Source organism: Apteryx mantelli, chromosome 5 (assembly GCF_036417845.1).
Source record: "Apteryx mantelli isolate bAptMan1 chromosome 5, bAptMan1.hap1, whole genome shotgun sequence".
Taxonomy (NCBI): Eukaryota; Metazoa; Chordata; class Aves; order Apterygiformes; family Apterygidae; genus Apteryx; species Apteryx mantelli.
The window spans coordinates 72,769,697-72,794,814 of NC_089982.1; the positions used below are offsets into that span (position 1 = coordinate 72,769,697).

Below are 25,118 nucleotides of genomic sequence, written 5' to 3' on the forward strand. Positions count from 1 at the left end.
CAAGCAATTTGTAGCTCTGTTATTAAAACATATTTTGACAGAAATGGGTTATGAGGTTGCTCATGCAACCAGAAAATTGTCTCCAGCTGGGATGCAAGTGTTATGAGGTGAGGGTGGTCATCTCCGCAGCCGGTGGAGGACATGGAGCCACGTTGTGGGTGGCACCTGGGACCTACGAGGAAGGCAGCTGTCCTGAAAACTCGGCAAATAGCTGGTCCAAAGCCTGAAATATGGAGCATGTACTCATTTCTCAGCTGCCCCATGCTCATCGCCGCTGTGCCTTATCCTTGACTTGTGGAAGAAAAGACAATTCTAATGCTAAGAAATTAGTTCTGTCTTGGTGCTTTTTCAGTCCTTGGCCGCAGGCTGATAAGGTTGTTCTTTACTATTGGCAGTGTTTTATGTGGCACAGTAACAGATTAACTGAGAAATGCCAGAGTTGTGCAGGTTTCTCAGCTGTGTACATGCAAATCTACCTGTTCTGAGCAGGGCTGTGTTTTGGGGGTTTTGTTTGTTTGTTTTTGAGTGGAAGTGTTTAAGAATGGATGCCAAAACCCCCATTTACATGCTTCTCTTCAGGGAATTTTGTCGCTTGGTCACTCTGTCCCTAAGAAATGGACTGTCTTTTATTTATTACCTAGTTACAGATGCCCACATTCAAAAACTTTGGTGCTAGTATCCTCTAAAAAATTATGAAAAATATTTTAAGTTTTCATAATACTTGATATTCATATTAGAAGCGTGTTTCTTTGGTTTCAAATGTGCAATGTAAATAAATGCTCAAAATAGGCTACACATTAGCAATTATGTGGCCGACAGAGTATTTGTGATACGAAGATGTTTTTGTGCCATGCCTCTACTAAAAAGGATGAGATTCAATTGCTTGAACATAAGCATGTAGTATCATTTTGATGCCCTAGGGGATCTTACGTGTCCCTGTGGGAATGGCAGATGTGACAAAGAAAACCCCAGAGACCTCCTTCCTTCTGCGACTGCAGAGGAAGCAAACAAGATGCTCCAGGGCATGTAGAAATTACACTAGACACATTTTTGTGTGTGTGTGTGTGTGTGATTATATTTTTCCAAACTAAAGGTATAAAGTTTGCCTGCTTCTTATAGGAACACAAAAAGGAAGAGATTGCTAGATCATTGGGTCCCTGATGTTTCAGGTCATAACTATCTTGCACTGGATGCAAGGGACTTTCGTCTCTTTATGTTCTCTATATATAAAATGGGGGAAATGTATCACTTTACATGAGAAGAGTATTGTGCAGAAAAACTCATTGATGTCTGTGCTGTTCAGTGCTGTAATAAACACTGTCATAAAAGCCCCAAAGAATTAATTCCAGAATTAATATTTAAAGGAGTGTGGAATAGTGACTGGTAAATAGACATTGAATATCTGTTCACTCAGAGATCATAGTTCGTCGTGTGTGTTGAATGAGAAAAAGGACTGAGCAGTATTTAGGCTTTTATTGTAATTGTATATTATTTTAATGTAGTTTTCTGAAAGTTTTGAGCAGTAAAGCTAAGTGAGCCCTAACAGCCCCATCAGGTGGCATCGCTGTTAGGCTGGGGTACGAAGCAGTGCTGGAGTCGTCAGCGCGGCACCGGTTCTTGGCTACCCGCAAGGCACAAGGTACGCTGCTGCCTGGGAGGAGGCGATGCTTGCTTCTCGGGTGCAGCCATTGCCTGGAGTCGGAAAATGTTCAAGGGCTTGAAGTACTCTGCCGGGAATGGGATGCATTTCCAGATTGTGCTTTTAAAAAGAAAATAATGATTTAAAAGATATTATTGATACTGGATATAGAGTACTCCCTATAGAGCCTGTGGAAGTCATGTTTCTCCTTATTCACTCTTTCTTGGTCCTGTTGTACATCTGGTACTGAGATACTTAACTGGCTTCACTAGTTCTTTCCAGAAATGAGTACGCTTGTACAGCGTAGTGCAGCGCTTCCTCCCCCTGCTGTCGCATGACCCTGTCCAAGATTCAGTTCTCTCTTACAATATTTTTAGCCTTTTCTGCATGGAAAGTGTCTCCAAATTTTATCAATACAATCTCCCTAATTGGTGAAAATATTAAATGCGACCCATGCTTAAACAGATTGTTGAATTCCTTTTAGTCCAATAGTTCAACCGTCAGCACCACGTGTTGGTGTTTTCCTCTAGAGCGGTTTCTTTTCCACCTTTTAATTGTTACAGTAAGTTCCATTTTCTCTACTTTAGCTCATAATTTTCTGGCATAGTAACATCTGCTTTACAGTATTCAAGAAAACTATTTTTTGCATTTTTTTTTTTAAACTGTCACTAAAAGAACAACTGAAAATTTTGATTAGGACATACCATTCATATTCTGCCTGGGAATTGTTAAATTACCTTATGTCCCACTTCTAATTCCGGGCTTGGGTTATGTAACTGTGCAGTATGTTCTCATTTAACTATTCCTTTGCTAAAGTGGGAGGATGTAAAATAAAAACTACCAACAAAGAGCAGTCCTGGGGGGTTCTGAGGAGAACTTTGATTTACTATGGAAAATTATGTTGAGATAAAACTTATCCAGCTCTGTTTAGGGAAATATGGACTCCAAAGAGAGAGATTTATTCTGTTGTAGGAACTGGATGCAAATCTCCTATGCCTTTCAGAGTTCAATCAGACAGGATGCCGAGCAATCTGCTTTTGATCTAACCAAGCTTCTGAGAATGTGCGAGACGCTGTGCCTGAAGGTAGAGCCACGGAAGTCTCAGCAAGCTTTTCAATTAAGAACCAAGTCTCAAATTAGAAAGGACTAAATTAAATAGATGAATGATGAACTGAAGGAGAAAATTACTAAGAAAGTTCTTCTTGGCATTAAAGAACTGGAACGGAAGGGATCTTAAGATCACAGAGAGATCAAGGTCCGTTTTGCTTGAGCAAATAGCACTGCTGGCTCCTTTCTCTTTCAGCTACCTATAAGTATTTTGTCTTCAGAGTAAATTCGGAGAGCTAGATGAGCTCTCTTTACTGCCTTTCCCAGTAAGTCTTTTCCTGAAATAGTTTTCCTCAGGTTGCCATCTGTTGCTAGTTTTAAATAATGAATATATTTGAGGCTGTTAACAATTTAGTTTCAGTCGACTTCAAAGGAAATAGTGAAAGTCAAGTTCTATCTAAAATCTGTTAGTGGTCACCTAGAATCATATCATTGGTCTTGGAGAGTGCAGCACCTTATGCTCTTCAGTATACTGAAGTGGGCTCTTTGTCAATTTAAAACTGGCTTTTGTATGTAGACTTGTCAAAAAAGTATTCTGTGTTTTGCGTTGCTCAGGATATTGTAGCTTACTCTCATGTTTCAGGCCCTTGCGTGGGGGGTCTAGTAGCTCCCCTGCAAGGCAAGTAGAGAAGTGCTTTCAGTGTGGTGGGCTTGGGAAGCGGCAGTCAGCGTTTGATTTGAACGTATAAGTGAGGTTAGCTAATTCCAGCTAGGAGACAGCGCAGTGCGTTATTCGCGGTTACACTGCCATAAAACCAAGGGACTCTCTGAGGTCCCGGCACCTCCCTGGATTTTGAGGGGGAATTGCAGCCTGCTCAAGTCCCATCCTGTTTCTAGGTAACCTTGTCTACTTCCTAACCAATATAACATTTCTCTGTACTTTAGACTTGTGCGTGCTATTCTCTCCAGTAATTTGTTGCATTTGTCTCAAAGTGATTGTACTGCAAGACACTGTTCTTGTAACTATAATCTGGTTTTAATAAATTACGCTCTTAGGACTTACTTCTCCCTGTTTGCCAGCTTACGTTTTCCTTTCATTCAGCTGTGTGTGTTGCAATCCGCGTTTATCAAGTAACCCTAAACAATTTTTCCCTTACTGAGGGCTACAATAGAAAAAATAGAGTAATTACACCAGGTCAAACCTGACATCCAGCCAGCTGTGCATTGCATCCCTGCCAGAGGAGCTGAGCAAAGCCTGCAGAGTGGAGGTAGGATGGTCCCCATATGAGTTTTTAGTCCAGTCTCTAAATAAGATAGAAACTGGCTTCAGAACTAAAGCGTGAGGCCTAATATCCCTTAAAATTGTTAACAGTTATCTGGGATCGCCATAGTTAATGGCTGCTGTGTGAATTGGCGCTAACTTTTGAGCTTTACTAGGTCCTTAGCCTTTGCAGCTGCCTGTGTCTAAATGCAGCTAAAACAGCCACAACCCAAAGATGGAGAGAGCAAGAAAAGAGGTGTCCTGAAGTGGTTGTCTGCGGTGTGAGACAGCTGGTTTGTTAGCCTGACAGTTAAGTGCCATATTTGTTAGGCCGGGGCTGGGGAGGGAGGAACTGTTTTGTTTCCTTTTATCCTGAAGAAAAACTAGGTTTTTTTCAAAACAGGGAAGTGTTCAAATCCATAAGAATTGTCACAGAACGGAGGAGCCACCTTTCACTCTGAATGTATTGAAGTGTGTACGTGTTCCGAGTGGGAATGCAAACTGCCCAACTGTATGTTAGTATATTAGTTGCACCTGTAAGGCTCCCCCCTCCCCCCCAATTAGATTAGACTAAGTGACAACAAGCAGCTATATGTAACTATATGAAAATAGTGGGGATGTCTTGTGGAATATATATGGAATGCATCAAGACTTTTCCATGGCTGATTTCCATGTTGATACTGAAGGAAAGGGAAAGCATGTTATATATTGCTGTTTTCAGTTCCCCTGCCTCTTTCCTTTTTGGTGCTCAGCCAACTGATGGCTTAAACTCTCCGAGTAAAGGGGTCTGAGGGGGAAATGTTCAAACTGTTCACTAAGCTGAGATGCAAGACATAATTCTGCTCAATGAGGCAGTATGTTGAATGATGAAAAGTTACAGTGTTTCCCATTACAGCTATTTTTCTTCTTAGTTTCCCTATGGAGAATATTACCAAATATCACGTTTGAATCTGTTTTGCAGGAATCTCGATGGCCATACTTATTTGGAATGATTATTGTTCCTTCGTTGATTCAAGTTGTGGTTTTGCCTTTTCTTCCTGAAAGTCCTCGTTACCTCCTGCTGGAAAAACACGACACAAGCAAGGCAGAAAAAGGTATGGTGTGTTACTTAGTTTCTCGTAGCAAAGGATTTCTCTTGTAGGGGCGCAGACTGGAAAGTAATTTTGATGTCACAGTGAAAGCAGAATATTCCAATAGGAAATACTCTCTTGGTAATTATTTTTTCCTCACCTTTTTTGCTTGTCTCAGTTTATATGTAAAAATAACAGGTTTTTTGGAGTTTGTTCTGTTTTGTTTTGTTTCTTATGAAATTCTCCCACCACCTAACATAGCATTATGCGTGGTGATACAAACCTACCCAGATCATCCTGCAGTTGCGTTTCAGCCACTCCATGCAGGCTTCATTGGGGAGCGAATGATGAGCTCAGCCGTCGTGGCTGTCCCGTATCTTGAGCCTTGGCAGTCCGGCTAACAAGGACGCCGGTTGTGCTGCTGGATTTAACCATGTGCTCCTGTAACTCAATAACCTTTGTAGATCTAATAAAACCTAATACATTTACCTAACTGTGAAAATATTCAGTGTTTCTGTATTGTTTTCTTGAGGTTTTACAGTCATAGATCACCATATTTTGCTCTTATTTTAGGTCCTATCTGTAGGATATATACATGTGCTATGTACATGTGCGCTTGTCTGATCACAGTAGTTGTGTACCCTGCCCCAGTAAAATTACTACAGTCAGATATAAAGTCCAATATATGATCACATTACGATGGAGAGAATGTTGAAAATCTGATTTAGCTTATTATAGGCATACATTAAAAATAGTGTACAGAGAAGGAAGGAGCCTGATTATCATACCAAAATGTTTGCAGAACATGAGTGAACTTTAAAAATTATTCCTAACATTTTCAGTCCCTAACTAGTTGCTTGCAAAACTACTTGCAAAGTGTGAATCAGCCCCTGAAGCTTGACACTATTAATCTTCATTTATCATTAAATTAATCCAATTTACTCTATGATCTTTCTACTACAATAATAAGAAAAACTAGCATTTTTGTAGTGGTCAGCACTCTGAAATAGAAATGGCATACAAATGAAAAGTCTCTCACGTTGTCTCAGTTTGGTGTTGAATGAAGAATTTTGTAAATGTGATAGCCTCAAATATTTAATTGATACAGTTTCAGTGTTTAAAAGCAAATAAACAAGAAGCTAGGAAAAGCACAAAGGCTTAGGGGAAAGTTCTTCAGCTTCACAGAGACAGCAGAGATTTGGTGAGGCAGAAAACAGCTTTTTCAGGGCCACGAAGGAAAGGGCTTGCCTGTCCCACAGGGAAATAACGTTGAGTAGCTGGGGGCAGACTGCTGAGCCATTAGCAGCTGGAGCACTACAGCTGGGCTTAGGAGAAATGCCTTCCGGTGCCAAGTTTAAACTGGCTCAGCTCTACCTGATAAAGTTGTGGATGTTGTATTTCCTGAGCTATGCCTGGCTAAGAGTCTGCATCTGAAATGGTGTACCGTCATCCCTGACTTGTCATAGGGATCTGCTGAAAATACTGCCGAGCTACCTGTAAACCTCACAGTTATGACAGTGAAACTGGGCCTCTCGGGTAGCTTGAGCTTGATCCATCTAATCTTCTAAAAAGAAGAAGAAGAAGAAGAAAAAAAAAAAAAACTTTGAGAGTCTCATTGTAGATTAGCCATAGTTTAAAATGTAGTGTAAAAATCTGGCATTTAAATAACTCTACCTGCCTTTAATGCCACTTGCTGTGGCTGGTAATGGTCCAATAGCAGTCGGATATGTTTTTAGCATACGCATTCTGAGAATGATTTGAAAGCTTCTCTGGAAGCATTGGAGGTGGATTTTGGAATAGCAGACATCAGGACAGCAAAATTGCTCACGCCTTCTTGCCAGTGATTTAGTAGTTGCAAGAAAATGAGCTGTAGCAGCTAGCTTACTGATTTCTTTCTTGAGACAAGTGATAAACATGAGCTGCCTTAAAGACTATACTTCTAAATTTAGGCATTCACTTAAAACAAACAACAACCAAAAGTATCACCAAATTTTCCAAGTAAATGCTTATCAGTAGAAGAAGATGCTATCAGCTTTTGGACCTGATTAACGCTAAGATAAGAATTTAACACTGGCGTATGCTGTAGTACAGAGTGAGACTCATTTTGAAGGTAACTTTCAGAGCTTCCAAAGCAGAAGGAACTGATGATACTGGGCAGAGATTTGCAAAAGAGCCTAGCACAATAAGGTCTATACATTGCACCGAATTTTGCTCCCATTCAAGCCTAGCAGCCATGCTTCAAGACTTGGCTGCCTTATTGCTCTGGCAAGGTAGCCTCTAAAATATCAGGTGCAAAATGGGTAAGGGTGATTCTTAGACAAAATTTGGAGTTTATAATCCATAAAATACATCTGTAAAGCAATATAGTTGATATATTCTGTATTATAAACATTATCTACATGCCTTATTATGAAGGATGTAGAAACACAAGCAATTTTCTTACAGTTACACATCATTATGAGAGGGGGGGATTACAAAAGTAGATTTGCAAATGAGAATAATTTTGGGTTCCTGTTCAGCATGGCAATAGGTAGGGAAAGAATTCAGGTGGTTGATTGATGGAATTGATGTCCAGGAGGACAGAAAATGGAGAGAGGAGAACTACACCATTAACCCAGTCGTGGGAGTTCAGAACCTTCCACCCTCATGCCAAGGCAAATGGTGAAATCCAGATTTATACAAGAGCCAAGTCTCAGGTGGTTGGGATTTAATGTCGTGGCATAGTGAAAGCAAGTGAGGGGATTCACAAAACAGGAGAGTGGCCAACTGTGAATCAACAATCAAAAAAAATAATCTTGCTGTTCACATTATCTGAGGAGATGGGTGAGGAAAAGCATGAGTACTAGGGAGACCGGGAGATTTGTGAATTATTAGAAAACCTACTGCTCATAAGCCATCAATGACAATGTATTATTCCCCATTTTAATGATGACAACAGTAATACTCTTGAATTATTTGCCTCTTAGATTAGATCTGCATATTAATGTCAGAAATGTGCAAGTCTTTTGATTAAATCCTTTTTCTTTCCCCAAAGAGATCAAGGCTACTCATGCAAATATCATACATTTCACTGTGGATTATGTCTTGCTGGAGAAATATAAAACTGTTATCTGTAAAAGGTCTGCTGTATTTAAGGCAGATGACTACGTTAGTCTTTATAAAATACTCTAAAATGTACATGTATCTGAAAGCTTCTAAAATGGAGGAGGACAAAGGTAATCTTCCTAATTATTTTAGAGTAATGAAAATCCAATAGGATAATGTAGGTAACTGAGTTTCCACAAAGCTCTGCTCTTGCTTTCGTCCCTTCCTTTTTCTCTGTCCCCATGAGTTAACCAGACTGTTACTACCCAAGTACAAGTGGCCTCATTCTCTTCTTTGGCAGTGGTGTCAAAGAGCATGATGCCTTTAAGTAGCAAAGGGTCTTAAGGGTCAAATAACTTAGATATAATGTCCCAATAGCACCTGCTGTTAATGTACAAAATCTGATCATCTAGTGTGTTCAGTCATTCGTTAAAACTCCTGTGGTTATGAAAGAAGCAATTCATCAGTTACAGCATGAAGTGTAGTTTTTTAATTTTTAGAAGGATGGAGTACAGTTGCTACCATTTGATATGATAGAGGAGTGAGGCCATTCCTGATTATTAAAAAAAAAAAAAGTAGCTAAAAAAAAAGTAGCTAAAAAAGTAACTAAAAAAACCCAGTAGCTAATTTTAGACAAATCCCTGCATGGGGCCCACATGAACTGGAGAGAGATTAAAACCAGACTTACTGCAGGAACAAATCACTGCAAATCCATTGATTTAAAAGGAGTTGTTACTGCAGACACGAAGGGCGCATATCACTTTTTATCTGTGCTTTTTGTATGTCTGTAAGTATAATAAGATAGGGTTACTGGAACAGAAGAGACACCATGGCTACTAAACTTGCCAGCTTGTGGTAGAGGCTCCAGCTCAGATGGTTGCTGCCTGCCAAAAGCTGCAGTGATGATACCATGATCTCTGCCTTTTTAGTAAGCTTTTCCTAAATCTCTTCTCCTTTAGAAAGGATGCTTGATTCACTGGACCTTTGATCTAACTCAGTTTGCTAATTCTTGTGTTAATTTAGGTGTTTGTATTGGTGGTCTGTGAAATCAGAGGTAAGAATAGGTAAAGATATAATCCCAGATTGGATGATAACTCACAGATCTGTGTGTTTTTAAAAGGACCAAGGGACTGAAACATGGGAAAAGCCTGAATAGTTTGTTTGTCTAACTGCAGTTGTATTTACTGAATGAGACTAATAAATTTGATATTTATTCTTAAACTTTGCCTTGCTAAGTGTTAGTATTTAATTAATATTTTGCTACATTTTAATGACTGTGTGAATCTTTTCTGGCAAGATGCAGCCAAATTATACTTCCGGCTACTCAGTACTCTAATAAAATGGGTGGTATTTGAAAATAATACTTTTTTTCTTTTTGCCAAATATTTTTATGCAGAGATAAATTTATTACAGGCAACTAACTATGTATCTGATTCAAAAGCAGTGAAGCTGGATAGCTTTTTGCAATTGGTGAAGCAAACAGTGAGGTACCCTGTATGTCTAGAAACCAGCGTTAATAAGAAATGCTTTACTGGCTGACACCAATGGTCCAGCTAGCCCAGAGGTCTGTCTTTGGGAGTGGCTGAAGACAACAGTGGCTGTTTAGGGAGAGCTTAGACAAAGCTTATTGTTAAAGACACTGAGTTGAATATACATCATCATCAGTGAACTGAAAGCCAACAGATCCATGGGAAACAGACAGCAATGCTATTCATACCTCCTTTTTTTTATTTTTTATTTTTAAAGGCATAAGCACATTATCCAGACTGTTGCCTGTGACCACTGTTCTCTGTTTCTGCCTCATCTTACCTGGGGCTGACCCTGTTCTGTAAACCACACAGTAACAGTTTTATCATTTTTAAATGCTTTCTCCAAATTTACGTGCTAATTTGGTCTTTATAACAAAACTGCTTTCTTTAAACAGCCCTGGAAGCACTACAGTGAAAAAAGAGTTAGTAATTCCACATGTGGTTGAGTTCTTGAGTGCCCAACTTAACTTAATTTAAAGGCCTGGTTGGTTTTAAAGACAGTACAGATTGATTTCATCCAGAGCTCTGAACTACTTTGAAATGTTTCACCTTCGCTTAGCCGAGATGAATAAAAACTAGTGGTCTAAATGGAAAGGTTCCCTATCTGCTTTCCTCTTGACTGAAACTGTCCACTTCTTTTGCTGTTTATAAAGGCAGCATACCAGCCTTTGAAAGCAGAGTATCTAGGACCTTCTGCTTCAAGCAAATCAAAGGGAAACCTGAGAAAGATCTAAAAGTTGCCAGAACGGGGACTCTAGATGGCTTTATGCGTCAGCAGGATAAAGTCATGAAAATAAGATTTCCCTATAGAGAGAGGCAATCAATTGCAGAGGGAAATGAGTCATTGCAGCAGGGATAGCAAGGGCTGCTGTGATGCTCAGTGCCAGTAATGCAGATGTCAAAATCTAAAATGAATAGAATTGAACATCACAAATTAAAAAGACCTTTTAGTTTTCCCATCTCCTTGCTAATGCAGAGTTTATTTCCACGTTAATTATGTATAAAGCTGTGATTCTTACTGCATTGGAAAAGCTGTTAATGAAAGATGTTTTGAGTAGCAGGAAAATACGTTTCCAACAGACTTAGGGCTGCCTACTCAAAACTATGCGTGTATAGCATAACACCTTCTTAGCATTTCTTGACCTGTTGGTAATTTTAAGTATCTGTCAAAATTCTTCTATTGTCATTTACACCTGAGATCCTAATACCAGAAAGGGAAATAGAAGAAAGGAGATATATATTTTTCTTGCCTCGTACTTAGTAAATTTTTGTATTTGCAGGGGTTTTTTTACTTCCTGGTCCCTCTAGAAATGTAGCAAGCTCCCTTGTGCAGAAAAGACAGATTGCTTTCTTTTTACTTGACTGCACCTATATTTTTGACTTGTGTGCCCTACAGGAATGCTGAGGATTCTAAGGGCAGGGAAAATAAAGAAAATTGTGCACTGACCTAATTTACACCAATAAACAGATGCTTAAATATCTGTGAGAGTCTTTTAAAGTAGAGTACTTTGATATATGTTTGGTTATTCTAATTTTTATGGGAATTTTTCATTATTAATGTTCTAATAATACTGATGAAAGTATATTATAAGTGTGAGACATGGACTATAACATATATTGTTCTAATTTTACATTTCTTATCCTGGCCTTTAAATACATCAGACTCATTTTTAACAAGCATTTAGCATGTCATTTAATAATAAGTGGACCATAGCACAAGGACAAAACTCAGCAGCTTAAATTCTGGATTATGAGGCCTGAATTTTTTTAACCCATTTCTTAACCCATCTTTTTTAACCCGTAAGGCCCATAGGAAGAGGTAGATCTCATATGCTTCCAGAGGGTTTTAAAAATTCTGACCTGTCCTCTAGCAAGAGAGAAACTGAATTTCGGAAGAAATTAATGTTATAAATTGACTCCAGCACGCAGAGGTGGTGACTGTTCATCCCTAAAAATCATCCTTATTTTTATAGAGTCATGTAGGGCCTATTAAAATGCAACAGAAGTGCTAACTGTGTCTGAAAATCTTGGCCCACAACTCAAATTCCCTCACCACCGAGCTAGAGGCTGGGCAGATGGTGCAGTATTGTGCGTTCATGAGAAGGAAGGAGGGAGCTGCTCCTGCACGTCCGCCCGTTTGATTCATGTGACCTATCCCTCAGAACACTGAAATGCCACTACTTGGCCTTTTTAGCTACTGGGTAAAGTTAAAATTTAGTAACTTCAAAACTTAAACGAAGCCAGGACATTTTAATCATGATTAGTCAGTGTCTCTGGCTTTGTTATCATCCAAGTCTTTTCTGAGATCCAGAAGAGTGTATACTGTACTGAAAAATATCAATATCATGTATTTATAGGCAGTACTATGTAAAGCTGTGGATTGGACTTGGGTTTGTCTAAAAGTGGACTTGGGTTTTAGGAGAACTAAATCAACTTAATCACTTTTAAAAATAAAAATAACTCTTACTTCCTTTAAAAGGAGCAATTTTAAGTGACCTGCTGCGTAAAGAATCATTTTTGGAGTTAGCATCCTGCTGGGTTAGAGAGCCTGGTTGCAGGAGTATGTTTAATGTAATTGTTTCTCTGCAATCACTCCAAGAAGATGAACATTTTAAATGTCTCTTAAAAAGCCAGCCCCCAGGATATGTTCACAAGATTGTGATGAAAATATCTTCAGCTTAACCACATCTGTAAAACAAGTTTGTAAGGTTGATGGAAATAGACCACCTCCATTAGGACACCTTTGGAGGTGGTGCGTGACATGGAAAGCTTTATTATTCACAGCAGAAAGCTAGCTCAGTAAATCATCGACGTGCAATAATATAATACCTAACGGTATGTTTTTTGTGGACTGTTTTGTTTGCTAATCTTTGCCAGGTGAAGGAACTCCCATGTCTCCAGTGTTGACAAATAGGAAGACTTGAACTGCTCTGTGTAATTCTTTATAATATCAAATATATTGAAGAAGTGAATTCTTGATTATATGCTTGTAAAAACAGGAGATATTTTGAAGAGTAATAACTATCCCTTTCAAATGCCTGTCTTCTACTGGTCTATCAGACTTGCATACATTTTATATATATGTTACTTTTCTGTCCAATCTGTATTCAGCAACAAAGTCTGCTATATTGGTTTGGCTGCAGAAGTAGCTGAGTCAGGTGATGTTCAGAACTGCTTTGGTATTAAACCTTTTTTCAGTTTACATAATGATTTAATCTTGCACTGTACCTTAGGCTATATTATACGTGAAATAATGTAAGGAGAGGGACTGATCTGGCAGGGTGCCAAAGAATTTGTATTCTTATTGCAGTTGCTGAGACTGATTACAGGGATAAGCCAGATCATACCCAGACTGGAATTATGTTGTTGATGAAGAGGCAGAAGAATAATTAAGTTATAACCCATGCATATTTTCTGTTTTCTCAAACATTCCAATTTCTATAAAACCTCTTATTAATGCACATAGTGCTAGGTGGCTGACCTAAAGTGCATGTCCTCTGTTTGCAGCATTTCAGACCTTCCTTGGGAAAGATGACGTGTCTCATGAAGTAGAAGAAGTTTTGTCAGAGAGTCGAGTCCAAAGAAACACCAAGTTGGTGTCGGTACTTCAGCTGCTGAGAACCCACGCTGTGCGATGGCAAGTCATTACCGTGGTTGCCACCATGGGCTGCTACCAGCTCTGCGGGCTAAATGCTGTAAGTGCCCTTCTTCAGGCCATGGCATATTCTGGGATGGATAAGGCCATTTTTTATTTTTACTTTTTTGCCTTCTGTTTAAATAAATTGGTAGGAAAAGGAGAGTTGCAGCTGAGGCAGAGTTGGCTGCAGCAGGGGATCATTTCTGCCTGGCATGCAGAGTCAAGGTGATGAGGCCGGTCAGTGCCACTGGGGACTCTGGGATCACAGGAAAAGGCAGGAGAGGATGGGGAACTCTTTCTTCTTTGTTTAGCTGTCCTTTTGAAGTCCGTGACAAATTATGGAACCAAAAGGGGATGGATGGAATGTGACCTTTCTCTTCTGTCTAATGCTGAGACATAATTTCCAGTATTTTGATTTTGGTCAGTTAATATCTGGTCTGATACACCTATTGTTCATTTGTGTCAGGTAAACTCCATCCTTTCAGTAGATGTTCTTGTTTGAAATAATTCAATTCTGTGTTTATACCAGTGAACAAAAGTTGCAGTAAAGAACTTTAAGAGGTTGCAGTGGATGTTTGATTTTTATTGTTTTTGTTGTTTCATACAATTTGAAGAATATGCTGAAGTCCAATATGCCCTTCTCAGAAGGCGGAGCAAAAAAGGAAAGACAAACACAAACCAGTCAATAGAGGAAAGTCCTATTGACTGTTAAATGTGACTGTTTCAAAGTTTCATTTTCAGCTATCTTAGCCTATTGCATCGGTTAGGAGAGGATCATAGGATGCTTCAGATTGGAAGGGATCTTTGGAGGTTGCCTGGTCCAACCCCTCTGCTCAAAGCAGGACAACCTTCAGAGTTAGCTCTGACTACTGAGGGCTTTGTGCAGGTGGGCTGTGAGTATCTCTGAGGGTGGAGAGTCCACAAGCTCCCTGGGCAACCTGTTCCAGGTGTTTTCACCACTTGCACTGTGAAAAGTATTTTCTTTATATCTAGGCAGAATTTCCCTTGCTGCAGCTTGTGACATCTGGATTCAGTGCTTAACACTGCATGACAGAAATGTTTCCATGAAGTGTCTCAAAGTGAAAGAGGTTTTGATCATGGTCCATAGGCATTAATTGCTTGTATATGAAAGGACAGTATCATCACTGCTGAAAGGAGCTTGGCAAATGCAGCTTCTCACGGTGGCTTTGTGCATTACAGCATACTTGAACCAGTTTTATTCCCACAGGCTAATCAGTGCTAATGAGTGTAAATGTTCCTGATGTCTAAGCTAGCTAGCTCAGAGTTAGCTCAGGTATCTGTAAATACAGTGTTAGAACTTGTAATACAAAGTAATTGGTCCCAGACCATATGAAAGGTTAACATGATTAGAACTCAGGTATCAAAAAGCTTTTAACTAAAACACTAGGAGAGAGCTAAAAGAATATTCACACTGCAGAGTGAACTATAAAAACACTTGTAGAGGTGGTATTTTCTCCTAATTGTAGGATTTCAGTGATAATAACAGGCTATTTTGTTCCTCACTATGGATACTTTTTCAAGAAAAGAAATGGAATTATCTTGTCATTCAGTCTTTCTAATGATTTATCAATGCATATGTGAAATAAAATGACACTAACAGTAAGAAACAGACTGTTCAAATTATGAAGTACCTTCCCTAAAGAAAAAAAGAACACCACAGGTATATTTTCAGCAGTAAAAGAAGAGTTTTGTGGCTTTCAGGGTATTTAATAAATGACAGAGACTGACCAGTATTCCACGGCAGAGCAAAAACACTCTCACAACTTGAGGGCGTGCGTAAGTGGGGGGGAGTTAGATGTGTCCAGTCTAAAATGAATGCAAGAGTTGTTTTAAAGAATCATTAGGTGGTTCCTTCTCTGAAAATACACCTCAGAAAAACTATTCTTGTCAGGATTCCTGTGCCCTTCAGTTGGCTATTTCAAGCATTACCTTATTATTATTATTGTTGTTGTTATTGTTGTTGTTATTGTTATTATTACTTTGTTTTTCCTCCCATGTAATATCACTAAACATGAAAAAAAATTTTCGCACAAAATTAATATTGTGGAACTGATGGTTTAAATAGTTCAACCAGGAAAGACAAACAAATGATAATAGAGATTAAGAGAAATAGTTGGACCACTTAAGAGAGCAGGTGTCAGTTGCTTGTCTCTTGCCCATGGCTTTCCTGATTGATCTTGATGAAGTCACCTGAAGCTCAGAAATTACCAATGCTAGTACAGATATGACAGATATCTCCAAACCCAGTTCTTGGTTTAACTGGCTGCATCTGAACTTCCCTGCTGGATGTGAGTCAGTGTCAGCAAGGTTTAACTGGCAGCAAATTTATAACTCATAACTCTTATTTACTTTGTCTATGGTGCCCTATTAGTCAGTCTGGTCTTTTCAACAGCTGCCATCTGAGCTAGGCATATGGGAAAGTTGGACTTCTTTCAGGCAAGAGTCTCAAATCACTCCTAGGGGAATCTACCAAATGGTAGACTTCCGTAATCAGCCTGCTGGTATCTGAGAATACTTATTTCCTTTTAAGCCTTTACTTTATAATAAAAATTATTTTGTTTCAGAACAGTACATTTGTTGGTTTCCACATGGAGCAGAAATCATGGTGAAGCACCGATCATACTAATATATTCAATTATAATGAAATACCAGACAGTCTGACCTAAATTGACATAAATAAATGAATACATATTAGTCTAAGAAAATTTCTGTGGTGCATATTATCCATAATAAATGTATTTACCTTCCATCACTATTTCTATATACCTTCTCAGTTCTAGAGAAAGCACAAAACTAAGTTCTCATTTGTGAATTTTATCTTATTCCAACAATGTACTGCACTGCATATTGCTTTAACACAGCCCTTTCCAAAGTGGGATCCCTTGATTTCTGTGGGGTCTAGGCTTAAGCCAGGGAGCTATATTTCAAATGGCAGGAAATCATCCTAGGGATGGGGGAAGCATGGAGCAGTAGGATGTGAAAGTCCTACCACAGTATGCTCTTCAAACTTGCTCGAGAGAAGACTTGTCCTCAGGTTGCATGGGAAGGGATGAGGGCAGAAGGGGCAGCAGTGCAAATATGTGTTGTTGCCCATCTTTTCTTCTTTTTTGCCTTCTTCTTTCCCTACTGAACGGAAAACAGTTGAAAATTTTAGGAAAGGATGTATATAGGAGCTGAATGAGACATAAAAAGACTGGAAAATTGAGTCAATTTTCCAAGGTGTCTCTGGTGTGAAAAAGTTTGGGAACACCACTGATAGCATATAACAAATGCCACTTTAAGGTAAGAGCTTGTAGAGGTAAAAGCTTATGATAAGAAAACTTAAATTTGATATAGCTAACTATAAGCTAAGGACAAGAATGCTAAAACATTGTCTCCAAACTCATAGAGTTCAAACTGCTGTAGCAGTTGTATCAAACTGATATAGCCATTGCTTTTGGCAACTGATTAAATGACCAAAATGGTGACTTCAAGTTTTGCTTCATGCTGTGGAGCAACAGAAACCCACCATGGATGAAAGAAATCTGATGTCCCTGTAATGCTTTGGACAAGACAATGGTAGTTTTGGGATTTTTGGACCTTCTGCCCCATTTTCCCCAGCTCTTTTAGTTCAAGAATTGTTAGTCCAAAATATCAACTAACAAAGGCCAAGTTATAAAAATTACTTAAATGAAAGTAGAGTAGTTGTCATTAACCTAGTGAGTAGTGTTTGTCTCAGTAATAGCCTAGAGCAATGTATTTCCCTGGCAAAGGATACACAGTCTGAAAAACATTTACCTTTATTGCTTTTAAAATGTGTACCTACATGTTAATTTTTACCCTAATTTAATTTTGTGCTGTTACAGAGGTTAATAACTCACTGAACCTCATCCTGCCTTTGCTATGCCATTTTTTTATCTAGCTATGTTACCACAGCTCTTATATCAATAGTCTCTCATTCTCTTCTGTAAAATCACTTGTGAAACTTTTTATGGCCTAGTTGCTATGTTTTGGCAAATGTATTCAGGCGTTGTCTACTTAGGTGACTCTTTAGCTTCTTTAATTTTGTTCTTTTTCAAGATTAGTATACCTACAATATTGCCATCATTTTCTAGAAGCTCTACCTGCTATGCAGAACTGATATCAAGAGTGAAATGTCTAAACTGCATGGTTTCTAAATTCCATCGCATGAATTTTTCCACAGTCTTGTTGAAAATTTGTAGTACAGGAAAAAAAGACTTTTCTTTTGTCATGGTTTTGTGTTACCTTGTTTTTCTTATAATTACCGGGGATGGGGGAGGGTTGGTAAGTAGGATGACAGAGTATTGGCTTCCAAAAATTTGATTAGCGCTCATAAATATTTCAAGGTGAATTGGGAGCTGACTCTTGATTTTTACTTCAGTCTGTACTCTGTACCAGGACACCAATGAAATACACAATTAACACCACGACACATTACACAAATGCAGATTGCTTCATATAGAGAAATTTGCTGTTATCACTTACTGTCTCTGCCTCTCTTTGGGTGAGGGCTGATGTGTGAGCAGTAGGCATAAAATTCTTAAGTCAGCTTCTCCCTAGCTGTAAAGTGATATAGGTAACTTTTTAGTCCTTGGTATTTTATGTTACTTTTGTTTGAATTGGATTTTTCTCCTTTGGTCTGGGACAAACAGCTTTTTACGTTTTTAAAAAAGCGCCTGACTTAGTAGCTTGGTGAACAGATGTGGCATGTGCCTAATCTGCTGGCAGACAGCAGGGTTTTCCTCTTGCGATCAAAACACCGCCATTCATCAGACAAGCCTTTTCTTGAGCAGCGCTCGTCCTTTTAGGGTTTGTTACATGGACAGCACATGGAAAAAATATCACTGCTACTTTTATGTTTAGGGCCATGCATTATCTCTGGCTTTCATTTTTGTTGTCAAAAGTAATCTGCTGTGTTTTAGAACTTTTTTTTTTCCTGATAATCAGTTATTTCAGTTGTTTTGCACCTTCTCAATAAAATCAGTTATCTTTTTCTCTCTCCAAGTCTGCCTCTCCTCATTGCATGTTTTGGCAGCTGAAATCTTTGGCTAGCTCTTTGTGATAACCTTGAGTCCAGCATATTATGTAGTTACTGGTTTTATTTGTGATGTGAGTGGTGCTTGATGCTTACCAGACATGTTATTTTAAAGTATTACCAGTATATATTCTCTGTCTGGCATGTCGCCACTTAATGTAGTTTTAATGACCATGAAGGTCTTCCTCCGAGGTAGTTACCCTGCGTTCCCTGTGTTCCTGCCCAGCTGCGGCAGGTTCTCCCGCCTGTGATTCAGGGCATCCTAAAGCACTTGTTTCCTTTCAATCAAAACACTCTCACTCTAAAACTATCTTTTCTCTCTGTTGAAAATAAAGAGGGATTAGGGTGATGACTTGGATGTAATGTCCACGTTGCAGTCAAGTGAGATAAATCTCACACTTTGTGACTGAACAGATGCGGTTTCTGCAATGCCTCTAAGAGTATCTCTTTTCTGTTCTTGTATCTATCCTTGCTTGCCAGTGAAATATTCCATAAAGCATCCCAAACATGCATTTTAAGTGGTGTGCCTAAGCCACATGAAAACTGTGTTTGTATCCTGTTGTTCCAACTTAAAGTGAGTTTCTTCAATTTACTTCCAAAGTGAATTAAGCTAAACTGAGTTAAAGTTGCTTGTAATTCTGCATGAGTCTCCAAGCAGAGGTATAACTTAGTGTTGTGACCAATCCTCCCAAAATTCACACCTTCCCTTCATTTGTCTTCCTGCCCTCAATCATTCAGGAGTGCTCAGTATTTTAATGAGTCTGATGTTTAAACCGAATGCAGTTTAAACCCTAATGATTAATAAAGCATTTACTTCTTAATGCTACAGATCTGGTACTACACGAACAGCATCTTCAGTGAAGCAGGGATCAACCATGAAACAATCCCATATGTTACTCTAAGTACTGGTGCTATTGAGACTGTGGCTGCTGTTTTTTCAGTAAGTATGATTGTAAAAGTCCATTAAAGTGCTTAATATTTAAATTACTGATTTTATTTCCTTACACAGGTTAAAATATAATCAAAATAGTATGTTGAGGATTAAGTATAATGGTTTATAATGCAATTCAAAATGTTGCTGGGTTTAATCCTAGACCCAATTTTGTGGCCTGTAAAATTGTTTTTGTTTTGCTTTCTTTTGTTTTTGAAGAAGCTGCTCTCTGATTTCAGTTGCATAGAGGGGGCATCAAAGGTTGGTGTATCCTGAAGCTGTTTGTATGAATGAAGAGGAGGAAGGCTGGAACAGGAAGGCCCAGAGTACAACAAATGATAATTCCTAAATGACTTTACCTGGTAGAGTGGCTATTATAGTGGTTTATCCTCGTGTCAGCATCTTCTTGTGTGCCTGCTGGAAATCAGGCAGTGTTGCTGGCTCATTCCCAGATGGTGAGCAGAGGTCGCTTCATAATGCGTGAGCTCCTGCATAGGTGAAGTACCTTTATGCACTGAAGGTAGAGCAACTTGTTAATAGAAAAAAAAATCCATGCACTTTTTTTTTTTCTTTCCCATTTCAGTGTGGAAAAGTTGAATAGAAAAAAAATATACATTTCCTGAAGAAATTAAAACTGAAAGTTTCAGTAGATGAAACATTATTTGCTGCTAAAAGAAGTATCTTTCTGTTTGCACTATCATAAATAAGAAATAATGAAGACGTTTTTGGAATGAAAGGTTGTGAATGAATACATTTTTCTTACTTTGTTAGAATTTTTTTCTCATCTTCCTATATTCTATACCAACTGCGCTTGCAAAATACCAGACACACCAGACAAGCATTTTTAAATGTCAGAAGAATGGTTTTGGCCAAAATCCTTTCCAGTGGCATAGCAACTACTCATGACCTATGAAATGTTAAACTAAATCTAGCTATCAAGTGTATTTTCTTATAGTCTAGGACATAAGGAATCTTAAAGGTCATAAAGATGATCTTCTGCTCTTTGTAAATTCCCGTATTGCTATTTTGGGATAAACCATCAAGTACTTTTTCAATAAAAGAGACTTTTTAAAATATATCAAATTAGTAAAGTATGGAAATCCCAACCTCTTACAATTTCTTCTTTGTGATACTCCAGAAATGCTTCTTTGTTTAAGATGTATGTAAAAATAATAATGATAATTCTGCTGGTAATTTAAGTGAAGAAAACACCTCTTTTTTGTGGAAACAGAGGAAAATTACATGGAGAAGATTCCATGGCATTAAAGCCATTCTGTAAATAGGGTCTGTCATCTTTTCAGTTCCTTCTGTGCTATCAGTTTGCAGGGCTTATTCAGAACACATTGTCCATACATAATGAGGTGGATGTGTCTGCTTTGGTTCCTGCTATGTGTGGTAACCTTTTTATGCCTGAGAGGTGTATTTTTAATATTTTCTATATTCAATCTACTTACTGTGCCTCTGGAAATGCTAATGTATTGAAATTTCTACCCCTTCAAACTTGCTCTTTCTGTTCCGCTGAAATGCTGCTTTGTAGCCTTAATTTTATTTCAGTAATCTTCAAAAATGTTTCTTTGCTACTGTTCAAAGGAAGATCACACAATATTTCTATCGAAAACTTTGCAGCTTCTTATTTCTACAGGTAACTTCCTCTGATTTTTTTTTTTTTAATGCCTAGAACTACTGATAGTAGGTTTCCTCCCACTTCCAAGCTCTCAGCTGCTCTTTTTGCTTTCCTTTTTTAAAAATGTATTTGACAGCATTAAATATTGAGTCAGATTCATGTGTCTTATGTAATACTCAGAGGGAAGACAGAAAGAAGCAGGACAAAGCAACATGATTTTCCTGATATTTTTTAGCATGATTGCTGGCAGAAACCTGGCCTTTACTCACAATAAATTCCAGGTTCTTAGTAAATACTCGTATCAATACTAGAAGTAGATTTTTTTTCTTGTAAATGGAATAGCTATCAGAGAGCTCCAGAATGCACTCATGTATCATCTTCTATCATTATACATGTTGGGTGGTAATGTGCACAGACTCTGAATCTCAGAAAGAATAGTTGGGGTTCCTCTATTGATGAGCCTGATGTAAAGGCTAAAGGAAAAGATTGAAATATATTTATTTCATAGAGAATCTGAATAATGTTTAAGAGCTAAAATATCATTCAAACTGTGAAAAACATTGAAAATCTCCCTTTAATGTGTCTCCTGGGAGGAAAAGCCTTATGAAAACAATAGTAATAATAATTTTGATGCGGTCTTTGAGGAAAGGCAAATAATATATCATCCTTTTTATAGCACTGTATTGCCTCATTTCACTTGATATGCCTGCTAGGAGCATGCTTTGCATACAGCTCCATTACTCTTCCTCTCAAGCAAAAATCCCAATGGTTGCATAAAAAAGACATTGAAAAATGAACCACACACATCACCATTTTCCTTTCATTCATATCATTTGATTGCAACTCGTGCTTATACCATTACTTCCTAGTACACTCCATGAAATACCTGTGCTGTAGAGTTGTGTGCTCACTTTCCTGGTTTCTCTGAAAAGGGGAGATATCCGGTCAGTACATGAGGAATTCGTACAGGCCACCGGACGTGATGTCAGTTGTATCTAATATATGTCATGTGGCATCGTGAGTCATCAGCAGACTGGTGAGCTGGTACAACTTTAATGAGAAGATGGCTGCTAAGTCACTTTAGTCTATAGATGCACTATAATTACCATCCTAGACTGTTTCCTCTAACTGAAGGTCTTGAGATATTTTTCATAAAATGGTTGAAATGACATCTGCAGACATATAAAATCTCTTATTTTCATATTCTTCCTATATAAACTTTCCTCACGTTTCTTGGTTATGTGTAGAATTCTCCATCCGTTGTACTGAACGTGGATCCAGTTAAGAGGACTAGTTAGACAACTGCACTTTGATGAGAGGTCCCCTTAACTTCAGTTTGCTTCTGAAGAAGTGTGGAACCCTTTGCAATGAAATACTGCTTAGATTTTGAACTCACGGATGTGTCTCAGTGGGAAGTTTCCTGGCTTGACCCTGTGCTTTGAAGCAGGATGCAGTATAACTGCAACATTCTCTGGCCAATATTTGTTTATTAGAAGTCCATTCTTCAAATTCTCCACTAAGGGGGATTCCACAAACATAGTTAACTTTGTTGAGATTGTTTTTTGTGTTTTTTTTAATAATTTCCAGGTTAATTTAATTTTTTTCTTGTCTTACTCTTAATGGACAGGAAAAAAAAATTTGCCAATGTCTGTCTTTGGCAAGGTAACAGATTGAATGGATAAGGACATAGAAGTAAACAGGTGAAAAGATTTTCCCTCCAATGATGCCAGTGTGGATCAAAGGGAATAAAAAGGAGTATTACTCAGTTTAAGCATTCCACTTCCAATTTTGCCATCTGTGATATCACTCTTGGTCTTTATATAATGTTCACAGAAAGAGACTAGCTATGACAATATTAAGAAGATTATACCTTAAGAATTTCCTGTGATGGGATGGATAAGGTTTTACCAATGTTTCTTCCAAAGCCTGTGACAGAGATGAGCCACTGAAGCCTGGAATGAGTTAAGATATAATTCAGTAGTAAAAGAACAAGGAAGAATGTAGGAAATCCTCCAATCTTTGCAGTATCACACAAAAGTGAAGGAAGGTAGCTTTCTTAAGCAGGAATTATGTGGGATGATGTTATCCTAGTTTGGGATGTCATGAGAAAGGGGTCTTAGACTTCTTTTTTCTGTGTTTCTTTTAATGTTAATAGACCTTAACATACAAGAAGGGATTACTTGCTCAGGGCATGGCACACCTTAAAACAAGGGTACTCCAAACACTTCAGTAAGCGTCCTCATCTCTAACATGTTTTCTCAATGTTATCCAAAGGGTAATGTATTTCCACTGAAACTGTGTGGCTCCACTGCGGTCAGTGCAGGAGGAAATATCTTCAAGTGACAGCCAGTCCGTGGCAAGTGAAAAGTTGGGATGACAAATACCTGCACCTCAAGGGTTCTTGGAAGTTTTGCTATAATCTTATTTTTAGTAAGACTTTCAATATAATCCCTGTGACATGGCCTGCACTAGGTCAGAATCAATATTCATCCACCCTATATAGGGGTCATAGGGAATGCATAGAGGAGAGTGCAAGAACGGGGCAAACATGGCATTTCCTCCATTTCCTCCTCTGAGCTTCCCTGACCTTGACAGTCTGTGGCTTGACGGCTTCCCGAATTAGAAGGTGGCATCTTGGTCTTTAACAGCCTTGATGGATCTTTTTTCTCTGAATTTGTCTAGTTACTTTTTTAACTGGTGTATATTTTTAGAAGCTGCAACATCCTAAAGTAGTGAATTTCACAGTTCTACATATTCAAACTACACATTGCCTGAAAAGTTGCCATTTTGAGATTAGAGAATATGAGATATAGTGAAATTATAACAGTGTGGATGCTCAGCTAACTGAAAAACTGTTTGCAGAAAGTAGCTATCAACACTTAATTTCATATGAAGAAATACCAAGTGGGATTATGTGACAGTTTGTACTGGGTCAATTAATCCTCAAAATGTTCATTAACAATATGGATGAGTCTTTTAACAATATGACAATAATATATTTTGTTAATAATATATATATATAGTTAATATAACAATAATAACAATTTGAGTCTTTTATAATCTCCTGCGTCATCCAAACTCACCAAAATGAGAATTGAAAAGGTTTTGCAAGAACTGTGGAAGATTTTAATAAATAGGATGTGTGCTCTGAAATCAGTAAGATAAAGTTCAGCAATGAAAGCTACCAATACTGCACTTTTGGAAGGAAAAAATCATATGCACAAATACAAAATGTCATGTGGGACTGTGTCAAAAGGCTTGCTGAAGTCAAAATCTATCATGTTTTTCATTTTCTTTCTATCCATTCAGCTTCCTCCCTGTCAGTGAAGGAAGTCAGACTGCTTTGACATGATCTGCCCTGAACTAATCTGTTTTGACTGTTTCTTATCACCTTATCATCCTTTAGTTGCTGTCAGACTATTTGATTTTTTAATAATTTGTCCTAGTGTTTTGTGGGGGGAGATAAAAGTCAGACTGCAACTTCCTTCTCCCTGTGTAAAAGATAGGTGCTCTGTCCAGGTCCAGGACTGTCAGACCTTGCAATTGCCTCAGACGGCTTCTGGGATTTTCATTAATCATGATTATCAAAGCCTCTTTTTTACTAAAAAATTATGAAGTGAAAAAATATTCTTTAATCGATGTGTTACCACCCCCAAAGATATAATGATGACCTCATTATTGATTTTTTTTTTTGAAGTATTTAGGAAAAAATTACCAAGCTTTGAAAAATGTTTTCCCTTCCTTAATATATGGCACTGAAAACTCTTAATTTTATCCAAGAGCAATATTTATGCAGCTCATAGTCTATAATTTTAGGAAGCCATAAGTAGTTGCCTACATGAGCAAACAGTTGGCTTCCAAAATTGCCTACCACGCTAATTTGTTTTGCCTATATAAAATTTCAATAGCATGAATTTTCAGATGATTTACATACACTTTGCTTAGTCCTAAGAAAGCACTAAGTACATCTAATAAGCAAAAGCCAAAGAAATACTCAATGATTCATTTAGAATATAAAATACTGAATTCTTTTGGATGCAGGGAGTCACTAATTACTCTCTAATCATAAATTCATCCTCATTTCACAGCTGCAAATGTAAATGTGTGTTATTTTTATGGAGCAAATTTGTGACTGGAAAAATACTCAGATTTATGTCACTACTGGAAGATACAAAGTCTGAAAGAATTGGCAATAGAAAGGAGTAGAAAACTGACAGACCAAGAAGTACAACTTTATGTC

General features: G+C 38.1%; 1 protein-coding gene across 1 annotated transcript in view; it reads left to right on the plus strand.

Moving 5' to 3' along the window:
• SLC2A9 (solute carrier family 2 member 9) overlaps positions 1–25,118 on the plus strand; it is a 108,805-nt gene that overhangs the window by 29,342 nt on the left and 54,345 nt on the right. The window contains exons 6-8 of the mRNA XM_067297253.1: positions 4,909–5,041; positions 13,138–13,325; positions 19,153–19,263. Of these exons, the coding sequence (XP_067153354.1) occupies positions 4,909–5,041; positions 13,138–13,325; positions 19,153–19,263 (432 nt within the window). The remainder of the gene's footprint in view (positions 1–4,908; positions 5,042–13,137; positions 13,326–19,152; positions 19,264–25,118) is intronic.